Genomic DNA, 25252 nt, shown 5'->3' with positions numbered 1-25252 from the left:
ACTGTTCCTTTTTTTTTTTTTTTTACTGCATCTTTGGTGAATAAAAGGATCAATTTATATCCAAACATACAAATTTTTTCTATGGATGCACCAATATTGAAATTCATGTTATGACCAAAAATGGGATTATTTTTGTAATAAGGAAATAGAATTATTATGTATCAAAATAAATGGTTTTAAATAAAGAAAATATATTAAAAAATTAGTATATGAAAAATATATTCTGTTTTATATTTTCAAAAATTACATTTAATTGTAAATAATTTATCAGTGTTTTAAAATATGAAATTCAAGTGTGTTTTATATGTCGCAGAGGTGATTTAAATGTGAAAATAGAGATATGAACCATGCACAAATGAATGTATCTCTATCTTTAATATTAGCCAATAACAAATAGGTTACTAATATATATCACGCAATAACTGACTGTAAGCTCAAATGAGCAGTATTGAGTGTAAACAAATGTATGGAGTATCAGGAAGATCTCTGGTGACTCTAAGCCCTAACATACCCACATACCCTACACAAGCCTACACACACACACACACACACACACAGACCTATTTTCTTTTCATAGACACATGCTGCACCTATGTGGGGATGAAAGGGGAAACTGAAAGACTGCTGAATGAAAAGTGAATGGGACTTCTGGGGATCCCACTTCAGTTGAAGTGAGGTTTACTTTTTACATGTCCTTTTCTAATTTTGCTTCCTTACACATCTCCTTCCTTTATTCACTCACTCTTTGTCTTAGTCTTCACTAACCTATCACATTCTACACGGAAGATAAACAAAACTGATATGTCAGAATAACATTGCATGAAATCACTTCTCAGCCACTGTTTTCTTTCCACAATCCAAGCAATGCATGAAATCATCTCTGCCTCTCTGCCAGAATGCAATGAGATCATTGTCCTTCTGTCTTTGATGTTCAATGGATTTGTTTTCATATACAGAATTTGACTACATTATTTTATTACACTTGTTAATTTATCACTATTTTTATTTTATTTATTCCGTTATTGTTATGTATACATGTACTGTATGTATATGTGTGTATCTATAAGTATATGTTTTTTAATGAAATATTATCATTATTTTAACTTTGTTGTATATTTTGGGTGCAAAGATTGTAATTGTTCTGTATTTTGTTTTGTTCACTTGGATTGAAAGAAAAAAAATAAAAGAATAGAAATAAAAAGAGATATAAATGAGAAAAAAACGCTTCTTTAGAGAATGAAATATCATTTGGAAGCCTGTTTCTGTCACAGATTTAAAAAATGAAAAGAGTATTTGTGAATTTTTATCTCAAAATTTTGATTGCGAGATATGAACTCAGAAATGCAAGATAAAAACTGATATTTGCGAGTTATAAACTCGGAATTGCAAGGAAAAAAGTCAGAACTATGATATAAAAAGTGGAAGAAACAAACAAAAAAAAAAGAATTGGGAGATATTAACTCAGAAATTATTGTTTTATCATTTAAAACCTATATCAACCTATATATATATTTTTTATTATATACTGATCCACCTAACTGCAATTTTATTGCATTTCATTACAAAAAGTTCATTAGTAAGAGTGACTGAACACAATATTGGGGCCACTGTTTATGTGAGCATCTAATGCCTTACAGTTCACTGGCCGTAAGGGATAACAGAGAAGAACAGACAGGTGTGCTTGGAGGGACGAGAGGGGTGGGTGGCATTTGTGTTTGAAGTTTGGGTTGTTATGAGTGAGTGATGTGGAGGCTGGATGTCTGTGTGGGCGGTTGGGTAAATCAAGAGGTTTATTCCCTTTGTGTGAGCATGACTGCAGCACTGCTAAATTGCTCTGTATTTTGCGTGGCCTTTCATGGGTGTTCACCATGTTTATATTTAAACCGAACATTTACTGGCACACTTAAGGGCACGATGGCAATCTGCTTTTCTGTGTGTTGCTATTTATTTGCCTAACTCTTTCCCTTTGGTTGGCCACCTCAATAAACCTAGTCTGTTTTGAAATCTGAGAGGAATGCAGTTTTCTCTGGTTTTGTCATACATTTTAAAATGAAGAAATGCACTGTGTTGATTACTCACAGCATGGGAAGCTCTTGTCTAGTACACTGTGTTCCAATTTGTAATAGCTTGAGAAAAGACCACACTTTCACACCCCCATAAGACGGAAAGGGAGAGAATAGATTTCTATTCATGTCCTTTTTGCAAATTCTAATAATAATAATAAAGACTCCAAAATATAAAAATTACTACCTCAAAAATTATGCAGGTTACAGGAATGTTACAAAGCAAGACAATGCTCTCCACATAAAATAATATTGTCATAAAAACAAAGAAAACAAAATTGTGCTTACTGTAATTGGTTTACAACGGAAGTCAATGATACATGCAAGTAAACTGAAAAAAAAACAACATTTAGTTTTAACAAGTTACAAAAAAAATTATATTAGTAATGTACCTGCATATTTGCTAGAAATAATATTTACACTTTTCATTAAATGTTATGGTTGGTTTCTTTACAAGTGTTTTGCTTTACAAACATTTTAATCTTCATGAAGAGGCCATAGATGTCACAGGAGATAAGGACAGGAAGCAGTTGCAAGTAAACAGGTATTTATTATAACAAAGTCAGATGGGTTTTGATGGTGGGTGACGCAGGGACGGACCTCGACGGCAGCACGGATCGGTGACTTAATAGGTCATGTACTATTAGTATCAGACACAGTCATGAAGTAGGTTTTAATGGGCTACTGTTGCCAGATCCAAAGTGATTTGACATTGCAGAGAGACTTATGAGTGACAGACTTATTGTGTGAGGAGATGGATGGAACAGGATTTGAACGAAAGACGTAAAAAGATTGCAGTGTGGCTTACCAAGTTCTCAGGTTGTGCATCATAGTAATTTAGATAGATCTCAGTGCTGCGTTTGACACTGTCGATCATAACATACTACTAGAGAGACTGAAAAAACTTGGTTGGGCTTTCTGGGATGGTACTCAAATGGCTCAGGTGTTACTTGGAATGGAGAGGCTATTATGTGAGTCTAGGAGAGCATAAGTCTAAGTGGACGTCCATGACATGTGAAGTCCCACAAGACTCAATTATCGCACTACTCTTATTTAGCCTGTATATGCTCCCACTAAGTCAAATAATGAGAAAGAACCAAATTGCCTATCACAGCTATGCTAATGATACCCAGATTTACCTAGCCTTATCTCCAAATGACTACAGCCCCATTGACTCCCTCTGTCAATGCATTGGTGAAATTAATAGTTAGATGTGCCAGACCTTTCTTCGGTTAAACAAGGAAAAAACTGAAGTCATTGCATTTGGAAACAAAGATGAAGTTTTCAAGGTGAAGGCATACCTTTGACTAGGGGTCAAACAATTAAAAATCGAGTCAGGAATCTTGGTGTGATTCTGGAGACTGGTCTGAGTTTCAGTAGTCATGTCAAAGCAGTAACTAAATCAGCATACTATCATCTAAAAACATTGCAAGAATTAGATGTTTTGTTTCCAGCCAAGACTTGGAGAAACTAGTTCATGCCTTTATCACCAGCAGGGTGGACTATTGTAATGGGCTCCTCACCGACCTTCCCAAAAAGACCATTAGACCACTGCAGCTCATCCAGAACGCTCCTGCCAGGATTCTGACTAGAACCAGAAAATCTGAGCACATCACACCAGTCCTCAGGTCCTTACACTGGCTTCCAGTTACATTTAGGATTGATTTTAAAGTACTTTTACTCGTATATAAGTCACTAAATGACCTAGGACCGAAATATATTGCAGATATGCTCACTGAATATAAACCTAACAGACTACTCAGATCATTATGATCGAGTCAGTTAGAAATACCAAGTGTTCACACAAAACAAGGGGAGTCCGCCTTTAGTTACTCTGCCGCCCGCAGCTGCAGTCAGCTTCCAGAAGAGATCAGATGAGCTAAAACACTAGTCACTTTTAAATCTAGACTTAAAACTCATCTGTTTAGCTGTGCATTTATTGAATGAGCACTGTGCATTGTCCGAACTGATTGCACAATATTTTCACTGTTTTTTTTATGTAAAATCATTTTCTAACTGTTTTTAAATTCGTTTTAAAGTAATTTTTCAATAATTTTAAAAGTTTTAAAATTGCTTGTTTTATTTATGTTATTATTTTATTAATTTTTACTTTCTTTTATGTGAAGCACTTTGAATTACCATTGTGTACGAAATTTGAAATAGAAATAAACTTGCCTTGCCTTGCCTATCATAGCTGCCATATTGCATCATCTATTTTTTATTTTTATTTTTTTGTGCATCGACCTTACCAAAGCAGTTCTTAGCCTATGGTTCCTTCTTTAGCCAGAAAAAAATACTCAGAACACCCCAGCAACCACATAGTAAAGTGCTAAAACTATTCAAAACACCTTAGCAACCAACCAAAATAATCTGGTAGCCAAATATCAATAAGCTAAAAACTACTTAGAATACGTTAGCCACAGTGCATAAACTGTAAAAAAAAAAAAAAAAAAAAAAAAAAAAAAAACCCAATCCACTTAGCGGTTTAATTCATTTCCAATTAAATTACATTAAAATGGCTTAAAAAATTAGTTGAACTTTGTACAACATAAAAAAAAGTTGAAAAACTTATTTTAATGATGTAAAAACACATTGTTGTCATAACTTATTGGTCATATCATTGATTACAGTGTAGCACCAACTTGGCAACCACAGTTTTCATGAGAAAATGTAAAATTGTGTTGGTTAAACTGCTATGCTTGTATTTGTAGATTTCAGATTTCCAAATAAGCTGAACATAGAAAATCTCAGTAATTAATTTTCATTGTAGCATCGTGTGGAACATTAGGTGCATTTCAATCCGGATGAGATTGCATAGAATAGGATTATGGGTTTTGTTTTGGTAATTAAATTGCTGTCCTTCCTGTCTAACTAGGACCAGGACTGATTTTCTGCATTTCATTTGCTAATACTTATGATAATTTATTTTCAAACATGCATATGTAAATTGTGGGACACTGTGTGATCAAAATAACATGCAATGCTGACAGGAGCTTAATTAAACTCAAGCACACATGCATATTAGACTTCAAAGGTGTTGAATGGATTCTGATTCAGAATACATTTTTCTGTTCTATGCCCTGTTTGTGTGCCTGTGTTTATGCACATCTCCCTGTGAACCTATTCACGGTTGGCAGAGTTGGGATTCTGTATTTTTCCACTGTGCCTGCTGCAGCCCACAGACAGTCAACATATGGTCTCAGGTGTGCTGTGCCTACTGGGACCCAGCCAATCAGAACATCAGCACCCTTCCTCAAAAACATTCAACAGCCAATTAGAACATCAGCACCCTTCTACAAAACAATCAACAGCCAATCAGAACATCCACACTCTCCAACAGCTTTTTGGCTGCAGTACAAGGCGACCTCTTATCACCATCTCCTGATATCGCTCTCACACATCAACACTTTAACACGGGGTATGGTTTAATGTAAGACAGAATGGTTATTAATATAAAATTATAAGTAGAAATAAAAATCATAATATTAGTAATAACTTTATATAATTTTATATAAATTCTATGTTTTTGATATAGCTTATTAAGTTTGTGCAAGAGAGCCAAACTCCTATTTTTTTTTTTATCTAACAATAATTATGCCTATTATTTATTCAGATCAAATATGAGTCAATGTTAACATAATTATCCTTAGTGGAATTTAAATCACATTACCCTCTTATTTAACTTCAGTGTCTTTTTATACCTTTTCTTACTTTGTAGGCTATAGTTAACTTTTTTCCAGATTTTACCCTTAAAAGGGCAGGAAGTTAAAAATACTTCAGAAAATGTTATGAATTAATTTATTTGTTTATTTATTTATTTATGGCCATTCATAAAACATGAATAATACAATTTATTGTCTTTCTTCTTGCCTTTATTTTCAATTTAACAGTCTGTATCCCATGAAAATAAAAAATTTAAAACATGTAAAAGAAATCAAACATTATCTCAGGCTCTGTAGTATGTAAACAATTTCTATTTGATGATTTTTAATGCTATTATATAAAAACCATATTTGTCAACATGCATATATATATATATATATATATATAAATATATATATATATATATATATATATATATATATATATATATATATATATATATATATATATATATATATATATATAAAATTTATGTATGGAAACCTATTAAAAACATAAAAATGCAGATACAGTTTATACAGTTTGATATTATTATTATGTTTTTGTCATTTTTTTAAAATAAATCTATCATTTATTGCTTATATAATATCAATATGTATTAACAAGTTTTAGGACATGTATACAAAAATGTATTTGTATACATATTTGTATGTGTTAAATATTTATGAAAATACATGAACATTTTTCCAACTAATAAGTTTAATGTATGTTTTTATTTGTGCATCCGTTTTTGTTATGTCAGATGCATATTTCACAACTTGACCTAAATTATTCTTAAACACATTTGTAAATGTCATGTCAAGCCGGTTATATGTGTATATAGTGCTTTTCACAAAACTTACTGTTTCATAATCAACTTTACAGAAAATAGTGTGTTACAAATCCTTCCAGTTAGCAAGCCAAGGGCAATTTGACATAGAAAAACCAATAGTCAATTAAAATGTGATAATTTATATTTAATAGGTTAATTAGCAGCCATCAATTGCTAGCACCCATAGAGCAAAGCCAGATGTGACGCTATACTGAAGAAAAACAAGAAGGAGGGGAAAAAGTGAAAGTGTGAAACCAGAGTGAGTTCAGAGTAAATTAAAGTGTAGTCTCATGTGCGGTTAGAAAGAGATATCTTACAGACAGACTGTAACCTAAGATAAGCTTTTAAATTTTTAACATGGAAATCTAATCATATTAAAATGGATACACCAATTATTCATCCCTCTAAAGCAACTGCATTGTCATTTTACAGTTAATATACTTTAATAGCCCTCATTATAGGTGCACACACACACCTGTTTCGTGGAAAAACTCATACGCTCTGTGTTTAAGTGTGTTTGTTTGTGCTGTTACTGTGTTTTGTGTGTGATATAATGCATTGTACCCGGTGTACCATAGCATTTAATTGCATACTAATTTAGGTTGTGAAAACATCCTGAGACTGCATCTGTGTACTCCTTTGCTTTGAGGGAGCTAGATATTCTCATGGGTTGTAGTTCAGTGTACCTGCGTGCCACAGTCACCAATAGCGATTTCTGAACACTTCTCTAGACACAAAATGAGAGAACTGCCTTTCTTTTGTCTCACCTCACTTGAGTCTGTGTGTCTTGATTTCTTCATATCTTGCACGTTCTCTCTCCCCTTATGTGCACACTTCCCCCACCTCTAATGATCTGCACTACATCCGTTGTTTGTGTTGGGGAAACCACTTTGAGACTGTACCTCGACAAACTACATGCTCTTAATAAACCTGACAATGAGGGTCCATTTTCTAGAATTTTTATTTTTTATTTTATTTTTTTAAATATATTGGTCCCTACAATTATTCAGTTCATATGTACAATTATTCAGGTTCACTGCACTTATCTAAAATTAAAAGGGCAGCATGTCATGAAAAAGCTGTATATTATACAGATTTTTCAATGGGAATTGTGTATATATTAACTCCCATATGTTATTATCATCATCTGCCCAGAGAATGTGCATATATGAAAATATATATCACTTTATAGGTAACATACAGTATATGGCAATATCTCTCTTGATATTGGGGATGTCGGATATTACATACAGTATGTCATATATTACATTTACGTATGGGTTGTATTCTGACCTTTTATAAAATGTTAAATAAGAAGGCTGTAAAAAAGAAAGCCACATCATGTTTTAGGGTATGGTGAGTAGATGAATTGCCAATCAACAAGGATAACATGTTTGCTCAATTTATCCCTCACATGAGGGTCAGGTCTCAGTGCTCTGGAATTTACTTTTCTCCAAATAACTGTTAACTGTTAGTGATCCAACTCTAGACTTTTTTCTTCTCACCTTGAGTGCTAAATTCTAGTTGATGAAATGTCTCTCTTTATTGACATTCTTAAGATTGTGTTACCTCTGCTACAGTCCACAAACAGTAGACACGTTTAGCCCATTTTTATTTATTTATGTATACATTTCATTGGGAATGTTCATCATAAACTAAAGGCAAAATAAACTAAATCATAAACATCATACACTAAAGGCAAAATTATTATTATTTATTTTTTAATAAATCTTTAATCTGTTCTTGTATGTGTACTACAATGTGTACACAAGAACACAGACAATATTATTTATTTTGTTTTGTTATTTTACTCAAAGTGTTTTAGAGTACAGGTATTTTGAAATGATCTGCAGGAATATCATGCGATTATATAATACAAAATGTATCATCTCTACCAAATGTGACACAGCAGCGGGTTACCATGGATACAAGAAAAATGTCTCCAAGTGTCTGTATACAGCATATATGTGTTGTAAGTATTGACGATGCACATTTGTGTGAGAATAAGCATGGGTGTACAGCTGCTCTTTATGAGCACAGGTGTGTGAGTTTGCTCTCTTCAGCAAATAAATTAAAGAGGGGGTGAAATGCTATTTCATGCATACTGAGTTATTTACACTGTTAAAGAGTTGGATTCCCATGCTAAACATGGACAAAGTTTCAAAAATTAAGTTGTACGTTTGAAGGAGTATTTTTGTTCCCAAAATACTCCTTCCGGTTTGTCACAAGTTTCTGAAAGTTTTTTTCGAGTATGGCTCTGTGTGACGTTAGATGGAGCGGAATTTCCTTATATGGGTGCTAAGGCACTTCTGCCGGAAGAGCGCACGCTCCCGTATAGCAGAGCAACAGACGTTCACTGATCAGAGCGAGAGCGTCGCGAAAAGTCACAAAAGAAGTGTGTTTTTGGTTGCCAGGGCAAGACAACCCTGCACAGATTACCAAAAAACAGCATTAAGGGACCAGTGGATGGAGTTTATTTTTACAGAGCATCAACGGAGTTGTGCAAGGGTTTTTGTTTGTTCCCTGCATTTTGAAGATTCTTGTTTTACAAACAAGTCCCAGTTTGAAGACGGATTTGCGTATCGTTTATTTCTTAAGGATGATGCAATCCCAACGAAAAAGGGTCACGATCATGTGTTGGAACCGCATGCGGTGAGTAAAACTGCTTAAAATATCGCTGGATCCTTGTTAGTGCTTCCGCCTCCCCGAGACCCGGGTTCGAGCCCCGCTCGGAGCGAGTCGTTGCTGCTGCTGCTCTCGTTCAGTTTCAGCCTCGGGATCTGATTCTGGATCATAAATAAATGGCTGAATCTGACTGTAAGCCATGGTTTGTTTTGGATGATGGTTTTTCCCTCACGATAATGTCACAGCTTCCACATGCTCTCAACGCAAAAGCCTACTGGCGCTCGTGATTCTTTAGCTCCGCCCACACGTCACGCCTCCAGCCGGTCGTGTTTTTCCGGGAAAAATCGGTACAGACTATCTTTCTCTTATGAATATAATAAAACGAAAGACTTTTTGGAGTTATGAAGGATGCAGTACTACTCTATAGGTACTCAAGATTAACAGGATATTGAGTGAAAACGAGCATTTCACCCCCCCTTTAAGGAAAGTTAAAATGAACAAGGTCCTCCTGTGTGGCATTTGCTATGCTACGTAATATATTTTTTAATTGTTTCTTTCTCATATTCTAAATTCCTGAAACTAAAACCGACACCAGTGGCCTAGTCTACAAGCATAGAATTAAACTTGAACTAATAAATGTATACTAAATACAACACAGTTATCCTCAATTACATATCTGAGTTGGAAACATAGTACTGGGACTCAAATTGTCAAACAGTTTATTTTGAATGGATTGACCGAGTGAGCCCAAGTACATTTTATTTATATAGCACATTTAAACATAGCAAACTATATCCAAAGTGCTGAACAATGTAAAATAAATTTAAAACAGAAAAGAACAAGACAAGACACAAAAATGAAACAACAATAAAGTGAGATTAAAATGCTAAAGAGAAGAGATAAGTTTTCAACCTCGATTTAAAATTGGTAATGGCAGGTGCAAGATGGCAATTGATTCCACAGAAGGAGGCAGTGACAGAAAATGCTGTCACCCTTTGTTTGCAGCTGCATTTTGTACCAACTGGAGGCGTGAAAACGAAGACTGAGGAAGACCTGAGTACAGTTAATTATAGTAATCTAAATGAGAGGTAATAAAAGCCTGAATAACCTTCTCCAAATCTTGAAAAGTAAAAACTATTTTAGTTTGGAAATGACCTGCAATTGATAAATAATGTTCCTAACAACAGAATTGATTTGTTTGGATAAAACTAATTCTGAGTCTATGATAACACCCAGGTTTCTAACCTGTGAGGAAATTGATGGGAAATGATTGCACGGCTCCTTAATGATATCCGTCCTCATTTTGGGGGACAAGTATCGGAGGTACTACTGTGTATCATCAGCATATTAATGAAAAGAAACATTGTGCTTCCTAATAACATCCCCCAGAGGGTGCATATATAGGTTAAAAAGAAACGGCCCCAGAATAGAGCCTTGAGGTACACCACGAATGATTGGGGCAGATGATGAGGAAAACTTGCCTAGCTCTAAAGAAAAAGACCTGTCTTTTGGATGAGCTGAACCATTGAGCCAAACTCATGTGACTTTTCAATGCTACTTAATTTAAAATGAACTGATTCACTAGAATGAATCTGACTTTCCAATGAAATATAACTAGTTTATTTATTGAACTAGTTGAACCAGTTCACTAAAATGAAGTGGACTTTCTAATGCTACATATGAAAGAGTTTCAATTAGTCGATTCACTAGTATGAGTCTGACTTAACTTTCTACATATTATACTAGTTTAGAATGAACTGATTCACTAGAATGAAGCATATTTTACAGTGACATATAACTAGTTTAGAATAAACAAGCTCAATTAAATGAACTGGACTTCTTAATCCTACATATGAGAAAGTTTAAAATGATCCGATTCATTAGAATGAAGAAGACTTCTTCTACATATGACAAGTTCATAATAAATTGAATTACTAGAAAGAAGTAGACATTCCAATGCTACATATGAGAGATTATTAATTAGATGATTAATTAGAGTGATTTCGATTGTGTCTATTGTGGTCTTTCACCTACCCCTAACCGTACCTTTTTTTTTTTACATTTTTATATTTTCATTATCTAGTGTGATAAGCTTCTTCTTTAACATTTGATTAAATTGGGGACATTTGGTCATCACAATTTTGGCAAAACCTGACTCACTAACAGCATTCGTATCTCAGCAGGATATGCTGTTCTCTAAAGTAGGGTGGAGAGCACGGAAGTTTCAAAAGCTTTGTCTTAGAGAGGATGTGTGTTTAGGCCAACGACCCTTCATAAAGACATCAAGAAACTCTCACTTTATCCTGCATGTGGCTTATTTTAAACCACCCGTTATACGTGTCATGATCTCACCAGCTCAGGGACGTTTCATATATAGACAGGGATATTCTGGGTTACATGTGTTGACATTGAAGACGGATTATCTCCATGTCAAGAACATGTGTTTATTGCACGTAATGGATTGTTTTCATAGTGTGGACGAGCGAAGTCAAAACTGCAGACAACTTTGACACCCAGGCAATCATTTAAGATACTCTAAAGACGCCAGTCAAGAAAGGCTCAACATGTTTTCCATATGTTTATTAAAATTAGAAAGCCACAGAGTACTTTAAGATTGTATTGCCTGATTCTTCTACTATTTGTATATGCTGCTGAACACTTTTAGAGCATGTTATAGGTAATTGGTTTAAATTATTGTTTTATTATCTCATTTGCCTGTCCACTTGCCTAGTTTTATGGCAAGATTTTTAAAAAAATGGGGTTGTATTAATGGCAGAAAATGAAAGGTTTAGTAAACTATATGTTATTGAAATATATGTGCAATGTAAATCTAAATAGGAAAAATGGCTAAATTTACTAGGGATGCATATATTTAATGTAATTTAAATATAATCCACCTCTATTATAAGACTACTGAAAAACAGTGTTATTATTAGGCACTTTGTGAGAGTATAGGCTGTGCAGGTATTATTCAGTGACCTGTGCAGATTTGCTCTGAGCTGTCTGGTAAATAGACTTACCTTGAGCCCAACTATTTTCCACCCAGTGCAGGACGTGGCTGTTAAGAGATCTTTGGCTATTGGCCTGTATTGTTGTTGGGTTTGGCTGGTCAGTTGGATCCAGAGTATGATCTCACTACTGAGCATGAACTGTTTGTAGGTCATAATACTCATGGAAAAGACCTTCTCGTGTTCCTCAGGTGACTTTATAGTGTTTATATACTGCAAGTTTTCCTATTGTTTTCCTTTCCCACTTACTTTGCCAGCTGTCCTTTATGTTGGTTTTCAGGTATTTCATTCAATGCCTTCTCATTACCCCATACTAATCCATCCTTATTGCTCATGCCACTGTCATCAGGTGGGCAAACTCAGGAGATTTGGCCCCCGTTGATTCCACAAGGTCATCCGGTCCTCTATTAATTTCTCTGTCTCATATACACACACAGATTTGGATTCTTAAGATGTCATGTTCTGCTGTCATTGCTCTCTAATTGCTATAAGTGATTCAAAACACAGGGAGAGTTTATTTAACACTATTTATGTATGTGATATTGTTTACTAACCAATGGAGATTGCTTAGAATGATGAAATATATAAATTAAAATGCTGTCCTTTTTATCAAAGCTAACCAACCTTATTTTCTATTTATTTTATAGCTTATTGTAGATTGTATTATTCTCAATCCAAATTAAACTTAAAAACGGCATTCACAATCCATTTTCTTGCAAAGGGACACATATTTCCGAAATGTTTCTGAATATTTAATGCAAGGAAAATAAAATGTAGGCCAGGACTTATATTAACAATAAAAACTGATTGGATCACGAAAAGTGGTCTCTAAGTGGTCCTTTATTACAGATGGATTAAGAAGAAGGTGAGGTTTGAAAAATAAAGGATCTTGTTGATGTCAGCTGAAAAGGAATGTCCTTGCCTTTAAACTATATTTTGTTGAAAGATTTTGCAGATACATAGTTTTCTTTAATAATATGCACTGATAAATCATGCACACCAGAAACCGAAAGAATAGTTTTAAGAAAGTAAATAGAATAAATTTTATTTACTTATTAAATATATTGAAAAAAAAATCTCACAACACCAAATGGCCAGCAACCGGTGTTCATAATTTCACAAAGCATGCTAACATGTACACTTTGTCCTGGTTTGTTAATGCCAGTCTCCGCATCCATTCCAGCGTCTTTAACCCATTAGGAGCTACACTGAGAGATTTGCATGGCCTTAATCGCATTACTGTCTCACCTGTCTCCATTCATGAAGCCCAGTCTTGGCCTTGGCGTTGACCTCAAGTTCTTATTGGGTTACATGGCAGACCATGCTCTGGCTGACTTTGTTTGGGCTGGATCACAGTGTACCAAGTCTGGGATTGAATTAAGAGGAGTTCTGCCTTGGCATTGGCCGCGGTTTAATGCCCTTGTGAAAACCCTTGCAGGATCCAGTGCTCTCATTCTTATTTGGGTCTAAGATTTACACTGCTAAGATTTTCAAAGCTCAGAATGTTTCATATATCTCAGAATGCATTGCAACAGCAAGCAACTGCTGAAACTCTTTATTCCGTCTCAGATCAGTAATTAGGCTTGTGTTTCACTCTGCTGGCAGTTTGAATTGGCTCCTTCCCTCATTTCACAACTTAAATGGAGGTCAGTGTTGTTAAACAATATGTAAAGAAATACTGGTCTCTATAGCTCTTAATAACAGCATATCTAGTTCTGTGATGATTTACTTTGCATATGCTGTTTAAACAAAAATATCAGGGCCAAGCCTCCACATACAGCCATTTGGGGTTATGTACCCTATTTAAAGGCACAACGGTTTTCTCAGGGATTCTCAAGTTCAAAGGTCTCAAAGGTCTCTGTGACCAAAGACCAAGCTTGTGTCACTGGTCAAAACCTTTATCTGCGTGTATACCACCCCTAAAATAGCATTTGTTCCATTAATGAATAAATTAAATTGTGTGGCCCACATTCTCAAATACGGTAATTACGTTTTAATGTTTCAAGCTCTGCATCAGAGAAAATGCTGCTAATGCTAAATACATTTCAGCAAATAACAACTTAAATTTGGGTCCTATTCTCACTCACTCACTTAAGGTTTTTTTTTTTTTTTTTTGACTGGAAACTCACAACTTGCATTTATTCATAATAATAAAAAATATATATTTAATTTATCTTATACTGCATATTAAAGTAAAATTATGATTTTTTTACATTCTGATAATTTAAATCTTTATGTCTAAATAATATTAGACAATGGTATAATTAATAGAAAGTATCTGAAGTGATTTTCAGTAGTAAAAATACATCTGGCTGTGTTGATAATTTCAAGAAAAAGGGGTTCCTGCACTGGTTATTAATGTTTTTCATCCTTCTCTCATGCTTTTTCCATGGCCTATTTCCCACTCCTGAGTTCCAGCAGGCAGGATTAGAGAGAGGGATAAAAGTCAAACCCGCTGCCTGTGGTTCAGCACTACTACAAACCTCCTACTGTATATGATATGTGTGTCCATCCTCCTTCAAATTATGAATATTTCTCTTTCTCTGAGAAAAATCATGTGGCCAGGTCATTCCATTAACTTTCTGTGATGTTTTCAGAATTATATTTCCCATTTACTCTCAACACCCACCCATTTGAATATTATCAAATATTTGATAAATAAATATAATATCATCATATATGTGGATGATCTCGGATATACAAGCTATATCCATCCTTATATAGGGAGCTTTGCAAGCTGAGTCCTTAGCTATCTTCAAGAATCAGCTTAAAACATCTCTTCCATCTTTATATTTGACTCTCTAACTGTAACACTAACTATTCTAATTCTATTCTTTAAAAAAATCTAACTACCTTTCTATTCTTTTTGTATTCTATTTTATTTTAATTTATTATGCAATTGACTATATATATATATATATATATATATATATATATATCACACACAGCTCCACAATATATGGATATATAAGTATATCCAACTTTATCTGCTCTTATCTGCTAAAAGCAGTTATAAAAGGTATGAGGACATTAAGATATTATAAAAATTGACATCAGGAGTTTTGTTAAGCAGCTCTGAAACAATGTGTATTGTGAAAATACAAATAAACAAACTGAAAAAAAAACTATTGTTTATTTTTTAAATTATTGTTGTTGGGTTTTTTTTTCTTTGACATCTTGACCATGTCGATGTAATCTACTAGTTTATAATTGTTTTCATTTAATATTTTAATTTAATACAGATAATTTTCATTTCTGCTTTTTCCTTTCCTGTACCCCGTAAACTGCATTTTTCGCATTTTCGTTTTCGTGACCCTTGCGAGGGCCTTAAAATGTGCACTTTGCCAGCTTCCCAAGACATCCATGTCACAGTGAGAAAAACAGCTGAAACAGTCGCTCTGCTCCTCCCCCCTACACCCCAGACTGTTTTCCTTCTACATCCTCCCCTCCCCCACCCATCCTCTTTGTTCGCATTCTGTCATCTTCGCTTATGACACAACACCGTTTCTGGCGCTCTGATTGGTCGATTTTGAGTTAGAGGCGGAGCTACTGATGCAGCGCTGACATTTTGTCAACTCGGCGAGAGATTACGGCGTCAGTAGAAGAGCTCTCGAGAATCGAGAGAAGCGGCCGAAACTCAAACGTCTAAGTGGCACTTTCTCGATTAAATTCCATAAATTTCGCCCTCTGAACAATTATAGAGCTCTTTGCTAAATAAGGAAGATACGAACTAGATTAACGTTATCCGTGTCGTGAAAGAAAGGCCGTGTTCTTTCTTCTGTCGTTTCGACTTGCTTCCTCTTTCCTGTTTCTTTTGTTTATGTCCTGCTGTACGGCGCAGATTACATAGCTGATCGTGAATAAATGATAGAGTGAATCGAGATCAAACGAAAGGCGGAGAAATATATAGAGGCCATCTAGTCCGTTTCATCCGTCTACACGTCTTTGGTGTCCAACTGGACCAGGAGCGAGAGTCTAATGCCCCCGGAGGATGAGCCCAGCCATCGAGGGGATGCAGACAGAGCCGCAGGGGTATTTGGGGAAAGGCGTACTCCTTGAGCCCTTTGTGCACCAGGTTGGGGGACACTCTTGTGTGCTCCGCTTCGGGGAGCAGACGATATGCAAGCCCCTTATCCCCCGAGAGCACCAGTTTTACAAGAGCCTCCCTGTGGCCATGCGGAAGTTTACACCGCAGTATCGAGGTAAGTAACAATGTGACGTCTTATTCCGTTTTCCTGGCTATAAAATACATTACTTTCTAATACATATCTGTCTTTCGCGTACAATGTGACAGTTCTCGGTGTGTTAGACTGTAAAAAAACATGCTCAAGTTAAATGATGTCCAGCAGTGCTGCTGTTTCCGTATGAACGCTGTTGTCCTCACAGCGGCGCTGTTGAGACAGTTCACCCCAAAAAATAAAAAAAATCTGCCATTGTTTGCTCACCCTCAGGTTGTTCCAAACACGGTTGATTTACTTTTTTTAGTGGAAAAAAGACACCTCATTCATTGTTTTTATTTTTTAACAATAAAAGTGAATGCTTACACAACCATCACCTTTGTGTTTTATAGAAGTTTAAATTTCTTTAAATATTTGGGTGCACTTGTTATCTTTGTAAAAATCCCTTTCAGGTAGGTCCCATATAAGGTAAGTTTCATATGATAGCAAGGTTGTGCTTTGTTTAACACATACACCTAGGTGTCAGGTTTTTGTGTGTGTGTGTGTGTGTGTGAAGATACAATACCTGATTGTGGACTGCCTTCCACCTTAACAAACTTGAAAAGCAGTAGCAGAGGCAAATGTCTCTTTCTGGACCCAAAGACTGCTGACAGAACATTATAGACTGCCTACCACACACTTGTGGTTTAAAAAATTTGCTGTCATTCCCGAGGACACACCTGGAAATACAAGTTCCTCCTGTTAGATTTATGCCTATGTTCCTCTGCCTCTTTTTTTCTCTCTCTCTCTCTCTTTTCTTTCAAAACACAGACACAGATATATACAGCCCTGTTTTGATGCACACTGCAGCATCCATACGCTTTAAATAGCCTTTTTATAAGCGTAATAAGTGTGCAGGACATCTGTTTTTTATTGGGTGAGGTTGGGGGATGATTGATGTCAAAACAGAAGCTTGGAATCTATGTGGTTGTTTGTTGTTTTTAAATTATTTTTTCTGAACTGTAGGAGGTCAATGTCAATAATATTATATTAAGTGCATTTGCCACTTTGCCTCTGGGTGTGTTTTTTTTTTTTTTTTTGCATTTTGCTCTGCATTGAAAATAATACTTTAGAATTGCTTTACTTATTTTTTAAATGCTTTATAAATTTCTGTTATAATCTATTATAATTTATCTACTATAATGCTTACAAAATCTCATTCTCTGTAATGCAAAAAAAAGAGAAAAAAGGACAATTAAATGTATAATTTACATGATTCAAAGTTCTACAGCTGAGTAGCATTTTTTTGTTCTGTCTTCTTTTGATTTAAATAAAAACTATTGTATTTATTTATTTGCATATTTTCTACTTTATATATATATTAAAATACTAGAATAATGTTATTGAGAATGAGAATAAAAAACAAACAAAAAAAATTCATCTTTATTTTAATTGTTTAATTGTTTTTTTTATTATTTAGGGTTCAAATTGAGTTTGCATAACATTATCCCTTTAAGTACTCTCTCTTCTCTCAGAATAACAGATTTGTATTTATTTGTTCGTTTATTTATTATTTATTTTTCAGTGCAAAGATGTCTTTGGATCTTTCAGGATTATAATACATTCTTGTAATTCTTGTAATGTTCACATGTGATCCCTACATTTTTTTTTTTACCAGGTTTAAAGCATTGTGTTTTATTGGATACTTTTGAAATCGGTCTTAAATTTGAGTCACGAATTGATATGATGTTTGACAATAAATAGTGTTGGTTTCATCATATATTTAGCCTCTTGTCATTTGTTTGTCGGCTGGTTTCCTTCTTGTGTGGCATTGATTGAAGAGACATTTGATGTGGTTAGTTGTGAGAGATTCAGAAAACTGATCCAGTGAAGCAGCTCCTGTACATTATCTGTTGATGTTTCACAGACTTATCTCTCTCTCTCTTCCTAACCCTCAGCCTTCTTTGCTTCCTCTCTGTCTTATTCAAGTATGTCTGTTTGTTTGTTTGTTATGGATTGTGTGATTCCTGTCAGGTTAGGAGCAGCCCGTGCTGTTGGCTCAGTAGCTTTTGTTAAAGACTGGCGAACTTTTAAGCGCAAAAAAGAGAAGTGGGTAAGAGATGTTAAAGATTTCCCAGACAGTTTACTTTTAAGCTCGGAACTCTGACACTTCCTTTTTGTTTGCTTCACAATAAAGCGAAGTTATTGTGATTTCACCTCTGGCCTATTTTTTTTTTTCTCTCTCTCTCTGTCTTATCCCTCTGCAGGTGTGGTGTCGGTGAGTTTCGAGGAGGATGAGGAAGGAAATTTGTGTCTTATTGCGTACCCTCTGCACAGTGAGCTTGGGGACCTGGAGAACGTGGACCCCTCGGCCGACCTGGAACCCAATAACAAAATAAAACGGGTCAGTAAGATGCTGCTGGACAATGAGGGCTACAGCAAGGACCGGTCCAGACATGGTCGGAAAGATAAGGACAAGAGGTGAGGAGATGGGGATTGTGCAATCATCCTATCACTGTGCATAATAGATGCAAAAAATAGGTTTGAAGAGTTGAAACGTAGAAGTGTTCACAAAAACACATTTTTAACATTTGGACAAATCCAATAGATTTACATTGAATGAAAGACCAGAAACCAGCATACAATGGAAACTTGGATGTGTCTTTTGATATGGGCCTTTACAGCATCCACCTAAAAAGTAGGGCTGAATGATTAATTGAAATAATAAAATAAAAATCATAGTTTGTCTTAGTCAGGGCTCCAGACTAACTTTTTTCACTAGGAGCACAGTGGCCCCCAACTGAAAATTTTAGGGGCACAACCAGAAAATTTAGGGGCGCACACCGTAAATCAACATGCTAACCAAATCTACTAATTTCCACTGTATTACTAATAAATACTTTAATAATAGATGCAGAAATTACAATGTGCTGTTTCAAATTCAGTGTCACATTTTATTCTGCACTTTTGAAGATGCAACAACAAGGTAAACTGACAGCACCATCGCTGTCAAGACAGTACAAATAGTAAACAAAATTCCATACACTCAGAATAAAAAATGTGCATAGTAAAAAAGTTTGTGTGCATGCTGTATCGTTGTTGTATGTTTCGTTAAGTTTTAAGCCATTCTTCCTTTGAAGGTCGAGCTGGCTTTTGTATTTGGTGAAAGGTAGTTCTAATGCTTATAGTACCTCAGTATCTGAATTCTTACAGCCAGTCTTCTCGAAAATGGTGAGTGTGGATCAGGGCCGGCCCTGACCAATTTGCTGCCCTAGGCATGATTTTACCTGGCGCCCCATGTGTATGTATGTATGTACATGTGTGTATATATATATATATATATATATATATATATATATATATATATATATATATATATATATATATATATATATATATATATATATATATATATATATACACACACACACACATACACACACTACAGCAGAACTGTTTCCAACACTCATAATAAATCATCATATTAGAATGATTTCTAAAGGATCATGTGATAGACTGGATGTCACATGTGACACTGAAGAATGGAGTAATGATGCTGAAAATTCAGCTTTGCATCACAGAAATAAATGATAATTTAAAGTATAATAAATTGAAAACAAATTATTTTAAATTGTAATAATATATCACAATATTACATTTTTTTCTGTATTTTTGATCAAATAAATGCAGGCTTGATGAGCAGAAGAAACTTCTTTCAAAAACTTAAAAAAATAGTAATGTTTCAAAACTTTTGGCCTGTACTGTATCCCCCCCAAAACTGCACAACTGTAGAGTAAAACATTATTTAAAAAAAAAGTGATAATAAAAAATGCGTCTTAAAACTGACAAGATTGTACAAAATCACAGTCTGGGGACTCAGAACTCAGAACAACTGCTAACATTAAGTTTAAGGTAAAAATAACTGCCATGAAATTATAGTATCTTACTCCTATTCAATAAATTGTTCTTTCACTACATCTCTTTACCTCTGTCTTTATCCTCTTCTCTTCTTTTTGGCAGTGTATCTATCGCAGACTATGATCATTTATAATGTGTCATGTAAATTCGGCCTTGCGTCACAATCAGGAAACTTTCACCGTGTCTAGAACGGGCGCGAGCCGCCAGGCCCGTTTCTACGAGCTGTGTGTTAACAAAAACAGTGTTGTCTACATTGGATGTGGCGTCGGGCACGCTACACAACAAATTACCAACAACTAATCGTGCGCGCGCTCTGTTTCTGACGCACTTCAAGCACTCGATGGGTGGGGGAAGATTGAAGAGCCAGACTTTTTTTTTTTTTTTTTTTTTTTTTTTTTTTTTTTTTTTTTGCTTTATTTGGAAGTGTTTCTAATTGTTGGTTTTTAAATAGTATCCTATTATAAAAAAATATAGGTAAAAAAAAAAAAAAAAGTTCACTCATTCTGGCGCCCCTATGGATGAGTGGCGCCCTTAGCATTTGCCTATGCCGCGGGCCGGCCCTGGTGCGGACTTTTTTTCGCCACACCAACCTCTGACTCTGAATCATCATCTGACGGTGACACTGTAGACTCTGGCACTGGTACACTAGCCGCAGGTCGGAAGAACGAATCAATAGTTCGCTTGCTCATAGCTCAGACGCACGCACATATCAGGTTGTGATGATATTTGTCTCTGTTTCCTTCCCACAGATGTTTACGCGCGCTCAATTATCTCTAGGCCCCTCCCCTCCACAGATTTTAGCCACTTGCAGTGGCCATTCCCTATTCTTCTCACACGCATTTGCCGCCTCACAGACAGGCATCACTCAATGAGACGCGAGTGTGTGCTCGCGTCTCATTAGTATGTGTGCAAGTTTGTGTGCAAGTGTGTGTGCGTGCGTGCGTGCGTGTGCAAATCTACTGGTCGCACATGTGCGACTGGATGTAAAATTCAGTCGCACACTCTCAAAATTTGGTCGCAAAATGCGACCATTTGGTCGCAGTCTGGAGCCCTGGTCTTAGTTCGATTTTCAAATCACAAAGGCTGATGTTTAATTTAATATGTACACGTACAGTTTGGAGTGTGTTCATTTACACACATGCAGCTTACAATAACAATATTTTTACTAAGTCTCAGAGCAGTTATTAATGTAGTAATTCTAAAGTTATTTTTAATAATGCATGTGATAAAATTATTATTATTTGCATGAAATACTCATTATTTTACATTGAAATAAAAATAAATGTATAAGATGTGTAATCATGTTTTTGGACCAAACTGTGCAGCCAAGAATTGGCATTTAAAAAAAAAAAAAAAAAAAATGTTTCATTCACAATTTTTATCAGTAAAAACGCCATTATATTTCCCCCAAATTGCTTAGTGCTACTAGACCCTAATAACTGTCAAGCAATGTGCAAAAAAACACTCTGATGAGTTAGCAGCCAAGAAGCACAGATGTGACAATTTTGAAGCACAAAATTGCATAAATAAACTCACGTAAAAAAAATTGTATTCAGATCAAACTGTAGACATTTAACAGAGACTTGAGGGAGGTTCTGAGTCTTTCTCAAGGACACTATAATGACAATTCATGTACTGTTCCTTGTGGATCGAACCAGCAGCTTTTCAGTTAGCAGTCTTAAGCTTTAATGCATAGACCCACGTCTCTTGAATAATACTGGTCTGTATTCTCCTGTAATAATGGCCCTCCTCAGTACTCAGTCTGACTCAGTGAGAATGTGACCTATTGTAGCGTCCTTGTCTTCATGAAGAAGCGCTGAGCGCACTGACCCAAGAACACCCAGCTGGGCAGAGCAGATGCACTCTCAGCTGCTGGCAACCGGACTGGTGCAAATGCGTGTTTTGAGCCAAAGTTTAGCAGGAGGTTATGTAACTAGCGTAGCTTTGTGACTTAGAAGTGACCTCAGTGTGACTGGGAGAGGGGCGAAAGGCCAGATAAGAGGCATTTGTTCTTTAGGATTTTAGGAATCATGGATATTAACTCTAAGCTAGCCACATGACTTAAGGGTTTGTTCAGATCTCTGAAAACAAGTTCTACCAAACAAGTAGACTGATTCAGCAAGTTGGCCGTAATCTGTCTGTCTGGCTGACCCATCTCTACCCTCACCCCTTCAGTGTGAAACGCGAGGAGGAGCTGGAGTGGCTTACGCAGGCCGAGGTGTTTTACTACAGCCTGGAGAGGAACAATGCTGCTGGCCCTCAGCTCAAGCACAACCCCTGGAGCCTCAAGTGCCACCAACAACATCTGCAGAGGATGAAGGAGAACGCAAAACACCGCAACCAATACAGTATCCTTCAGTGCTGCCACAAACAACAAAGCAGGATTGGTCTAGTGCAGTTTACTGCTGATTGATAAATTATTCCGTACATTTATAAACTGTACAATTCAAACATTTGGGGGCAATAAGGCTCAATCTAATGTATTTTCTTTTTAAAAGAAATTAATACTCTAGAATACTAGAATATTAATACTTTAATTCTGCAAGGATGCATTAAATTAATCAAAAGCGATAGTAAAGACATTTATAATGTTATAAAAGTTTTCTATTTCAAATAAATGCTCTTATTTTGCTGTTCTTTTCCAATTGTCCTGAAAGGGAAAAAAAAGATTATGAACTAAATATCAAGCAGCACAATTGTTTTCAACAATGAAATGTTTTTTGAGCACCAAATGAATATAATATTGATACATTATTACAGATAGTGTATTTATTGCTAATGAAAAATGTATTTCTAAATGATGGTAATATGTAATTTAAAAACAAATTAATATATAATTCAAATTAATGATAGCACATTATATACAAAATGTATTTAAATTTATTGTTTACATTTTAAAGACACACCTATTTTACTCAAGTCACAAAATATACAGTATATATGATAATCACTACTCATTATTGTAGCTTTTCATACTGCACAACAAATAACAGTACTTTAAAAAGCTTGAAAAGCACATTATAAAGCTATTGCTATGCAGATTCACAATTAGAACGACAATTGTGAGGTAAATAGATAAAACAGGGCTGTTTATCATGCAGATAAAACGGAGGTTAATTGTAGTAGAGTAATACTGAAAAGAAATGGGAATCATTGTTTCCTTTAACCCAGCACCTCTCATCAGAATTCATCCTGTTGGAGAACCTGACATGGCGCTACACGGTTCCATGCGTGCTTGATTTGAAGATGGGGACGAGGCAACACGGGGACGATGCCTCTGAGGAGAAGAAGGCCGTCCAGATCCGCAAATGTCAGCAGAGTACGTCCGCTAGCATCGGAGTGCGCCTCTGTGGCATGCAGGTTAGCCGAACTCGGGAACGTAATTCCATGATATTAGAAACACTTAAAAGCAATGTTTTATTCACACGCTCCTCTTCACTTTCCTCCAGGTCTTCCATTCAGACACAGGGCAGCTCATGTTCATGAACAAGTACCACGGCCGTAAGCTGACCCTGTCTGGCTTCAAAGAGGCCATCTTTCAGTTCTTCCACGACGGGAGGCGTCTAAGACGTGAGCTCCTGTCGCCGGTGCTGCGGAGACTGCGAGACATGCAGGCGGCCCTGGAGGCCTGCGAAAGCTACCGCTTTTACTCCAGCTCGCTCTTGATAATATACGATGGAGATCCTCCACGATCCCGTCACACCGCAGAGGATGGGCTTTCAGAAGAGGAGGAGGAAGAATACGAGGAAGAAGAAGAAGAGGAGGGTGGTGCTTTTGGATTTCCTCACGGCGCAGGTGCGGGCAGCAGCAGTAGTAAAAGCGGTGCTTGTGGCGGCAGCGGCACCGGCAGCTCTGCTGTGTTGCGACGCATGACCAGATCAGACAGTGGCCCGGTGGTGGACGTACGCATGATTGACTTTGCCCACACCACGTGTCGGCACTACGACGAGGACAGTGTAGTCCACGAAGGCCAGGATAGCGGTTATATCTTCGGATTGCAGAACCTAATCACCATCATTTCGCAATTAGAGGACCACAGCACAGAATAAACCACAACCAGCACGGCGTTCGGATGGGGAAAATGTTTCTTTCTCTTCCTCGTTCTTTCAGTCCTTCGAGACGTTCAGCTCATTAAAATCTCAAAACTCCACCTGTTCGGTTGTTTTTTGGTTCCTGAATTTTTGTGCGTAGAGGATTTAAAAGGGTTGAAAAGCTAACGTAGAGATGTCACACGAACATCTCACTCATGTACTGTTCCAATGTTGCTGACGTTCCCCTTTTTGTTCTATTTATTGAGAAGATAAAATGGTTATTTACAGAAAAGGACCTGATTTCGTTCATGTGCTCATCCCTTGAGAAAGTTCCGGAACTTTGATTAGCTTCCGAGTGCTCCTTATTGGATGAAGGAATAGGTGGCGAAAAGGAAGACTGTTAACGCTCTATAGCACCCTCCCCTCGCACCTTTACCCGTTGTGAAGAGATGACTATATTCAGATAGTTAGTTGACATACAGAGACTATAATAAAGCTTTATTTATTTGTCATATTTCCTAAATAAGCTAAAAAAAAACATTGAAAAAGTGAATGGGGATACAAGAACTACATTCCATGTTATTAATGTTACAATAATGATATTAATAAATATTATTATTTGACATGTTCAGATACCTCTATCTTATATCTGTTGTACACAATATGTTGGAGGAAAAATAAAACTTGTTTGTGTTAAATTCTGGTCTTTGATTAGTTTTTTTTAGCAAGATGTGCTTTCTTTGTCTTATCAAGTAAGATGCTATAAGTCGATAAAACCCAGATTAGGTCTTGAGTTGTAGATGCTAAATAAGAAATTGTGCAATAAAAAGTATTAAGTTGATAATGGTCAGCCGGAAAATGAAAAATACATTTTGGTTACGAACAAAACAATTTGGTTATCAACATTCTTCAACATTCTACACTGGTGTTCCACAGAAGAAGGACAGTCATTCTGGTTTGGAATGACATGAGAGAA

At 36.0% G+C, this 25252-nt stretch overlaps 1 protein-coding gene across 1 annotated transcript; it reads left to right on the top strand.

The window, feature by feature from the left end:
- The first annotated feature begins 15734 nt into the window (after positions 1 to 15734).
- LOC113050461 (inositol hexakisphosphate kinase 2-like) lies at positions 15735 to 24974 on the top strand. The gene is made up of 5 exons (XM_026213428.1): positions 15735 to 16372; positions 18595 to 18808; positions 22421 to 22593; positions 23430 to 23605; positions 23695 to 24974. The coding sequence occupies exons 1-5, from the start codon at positions 16162 to 16164 to the stop codon at positions 24292 to 24294; spliced, it is 1374 nt and encodes a 457-aa protein (XP_026069213.1). The 5' UTR covers positions 15735 to 16161; the 3' UTR covers positions 24295 to 24974.
- The last annotated feature ends 278 nt before the right edge of the window (positions 24975 to 25252 follow it).

The sequence above is a fragment of the Carassius auratus genome, chromosome 31 (assembly GCF_003368295.1).
Source record: "Carassius auratus strain Wakin chromosome 31, ASM336829v1, whole genome shotgun sequence".
In the NCBI taxonomy this organism is placed as follows: domain Eukaryota; kingdom Metazoa; phylum Chordata; class Actinopteri; order Cypriniformes; family Cyprinidae; genus Carassius; species Carassius auratus.
The sequence above is the reverse complement of the archived record's forward strand: the minus strand, read 5'-3'. Positions and strand labels throughout refer to the sequence as shown.

Coding starts and splice junctions, on each gene's coding strand:
- LOC113050461 (XM_026213428.1), top strand. CDS start 16,162: ATGAGCCCAGCCATCGAGGGGATGCAGACAGAGCCGCAGGGGTATTTG. Junction 22,594..23,429: donor AAAACACCGCAACCAATACA/GTATCCTTCAGT, acceptor ACCTCTCATCAG/AATTCATCCTGTTGGAGAAC. Junction 23,606..23,694: donor TGCGCCTCTGTGGCATGCAG/GTTAGCCGAACT, acceptor ACTTTCCTCCAG/GTCTTCCATTCAGACACAGG.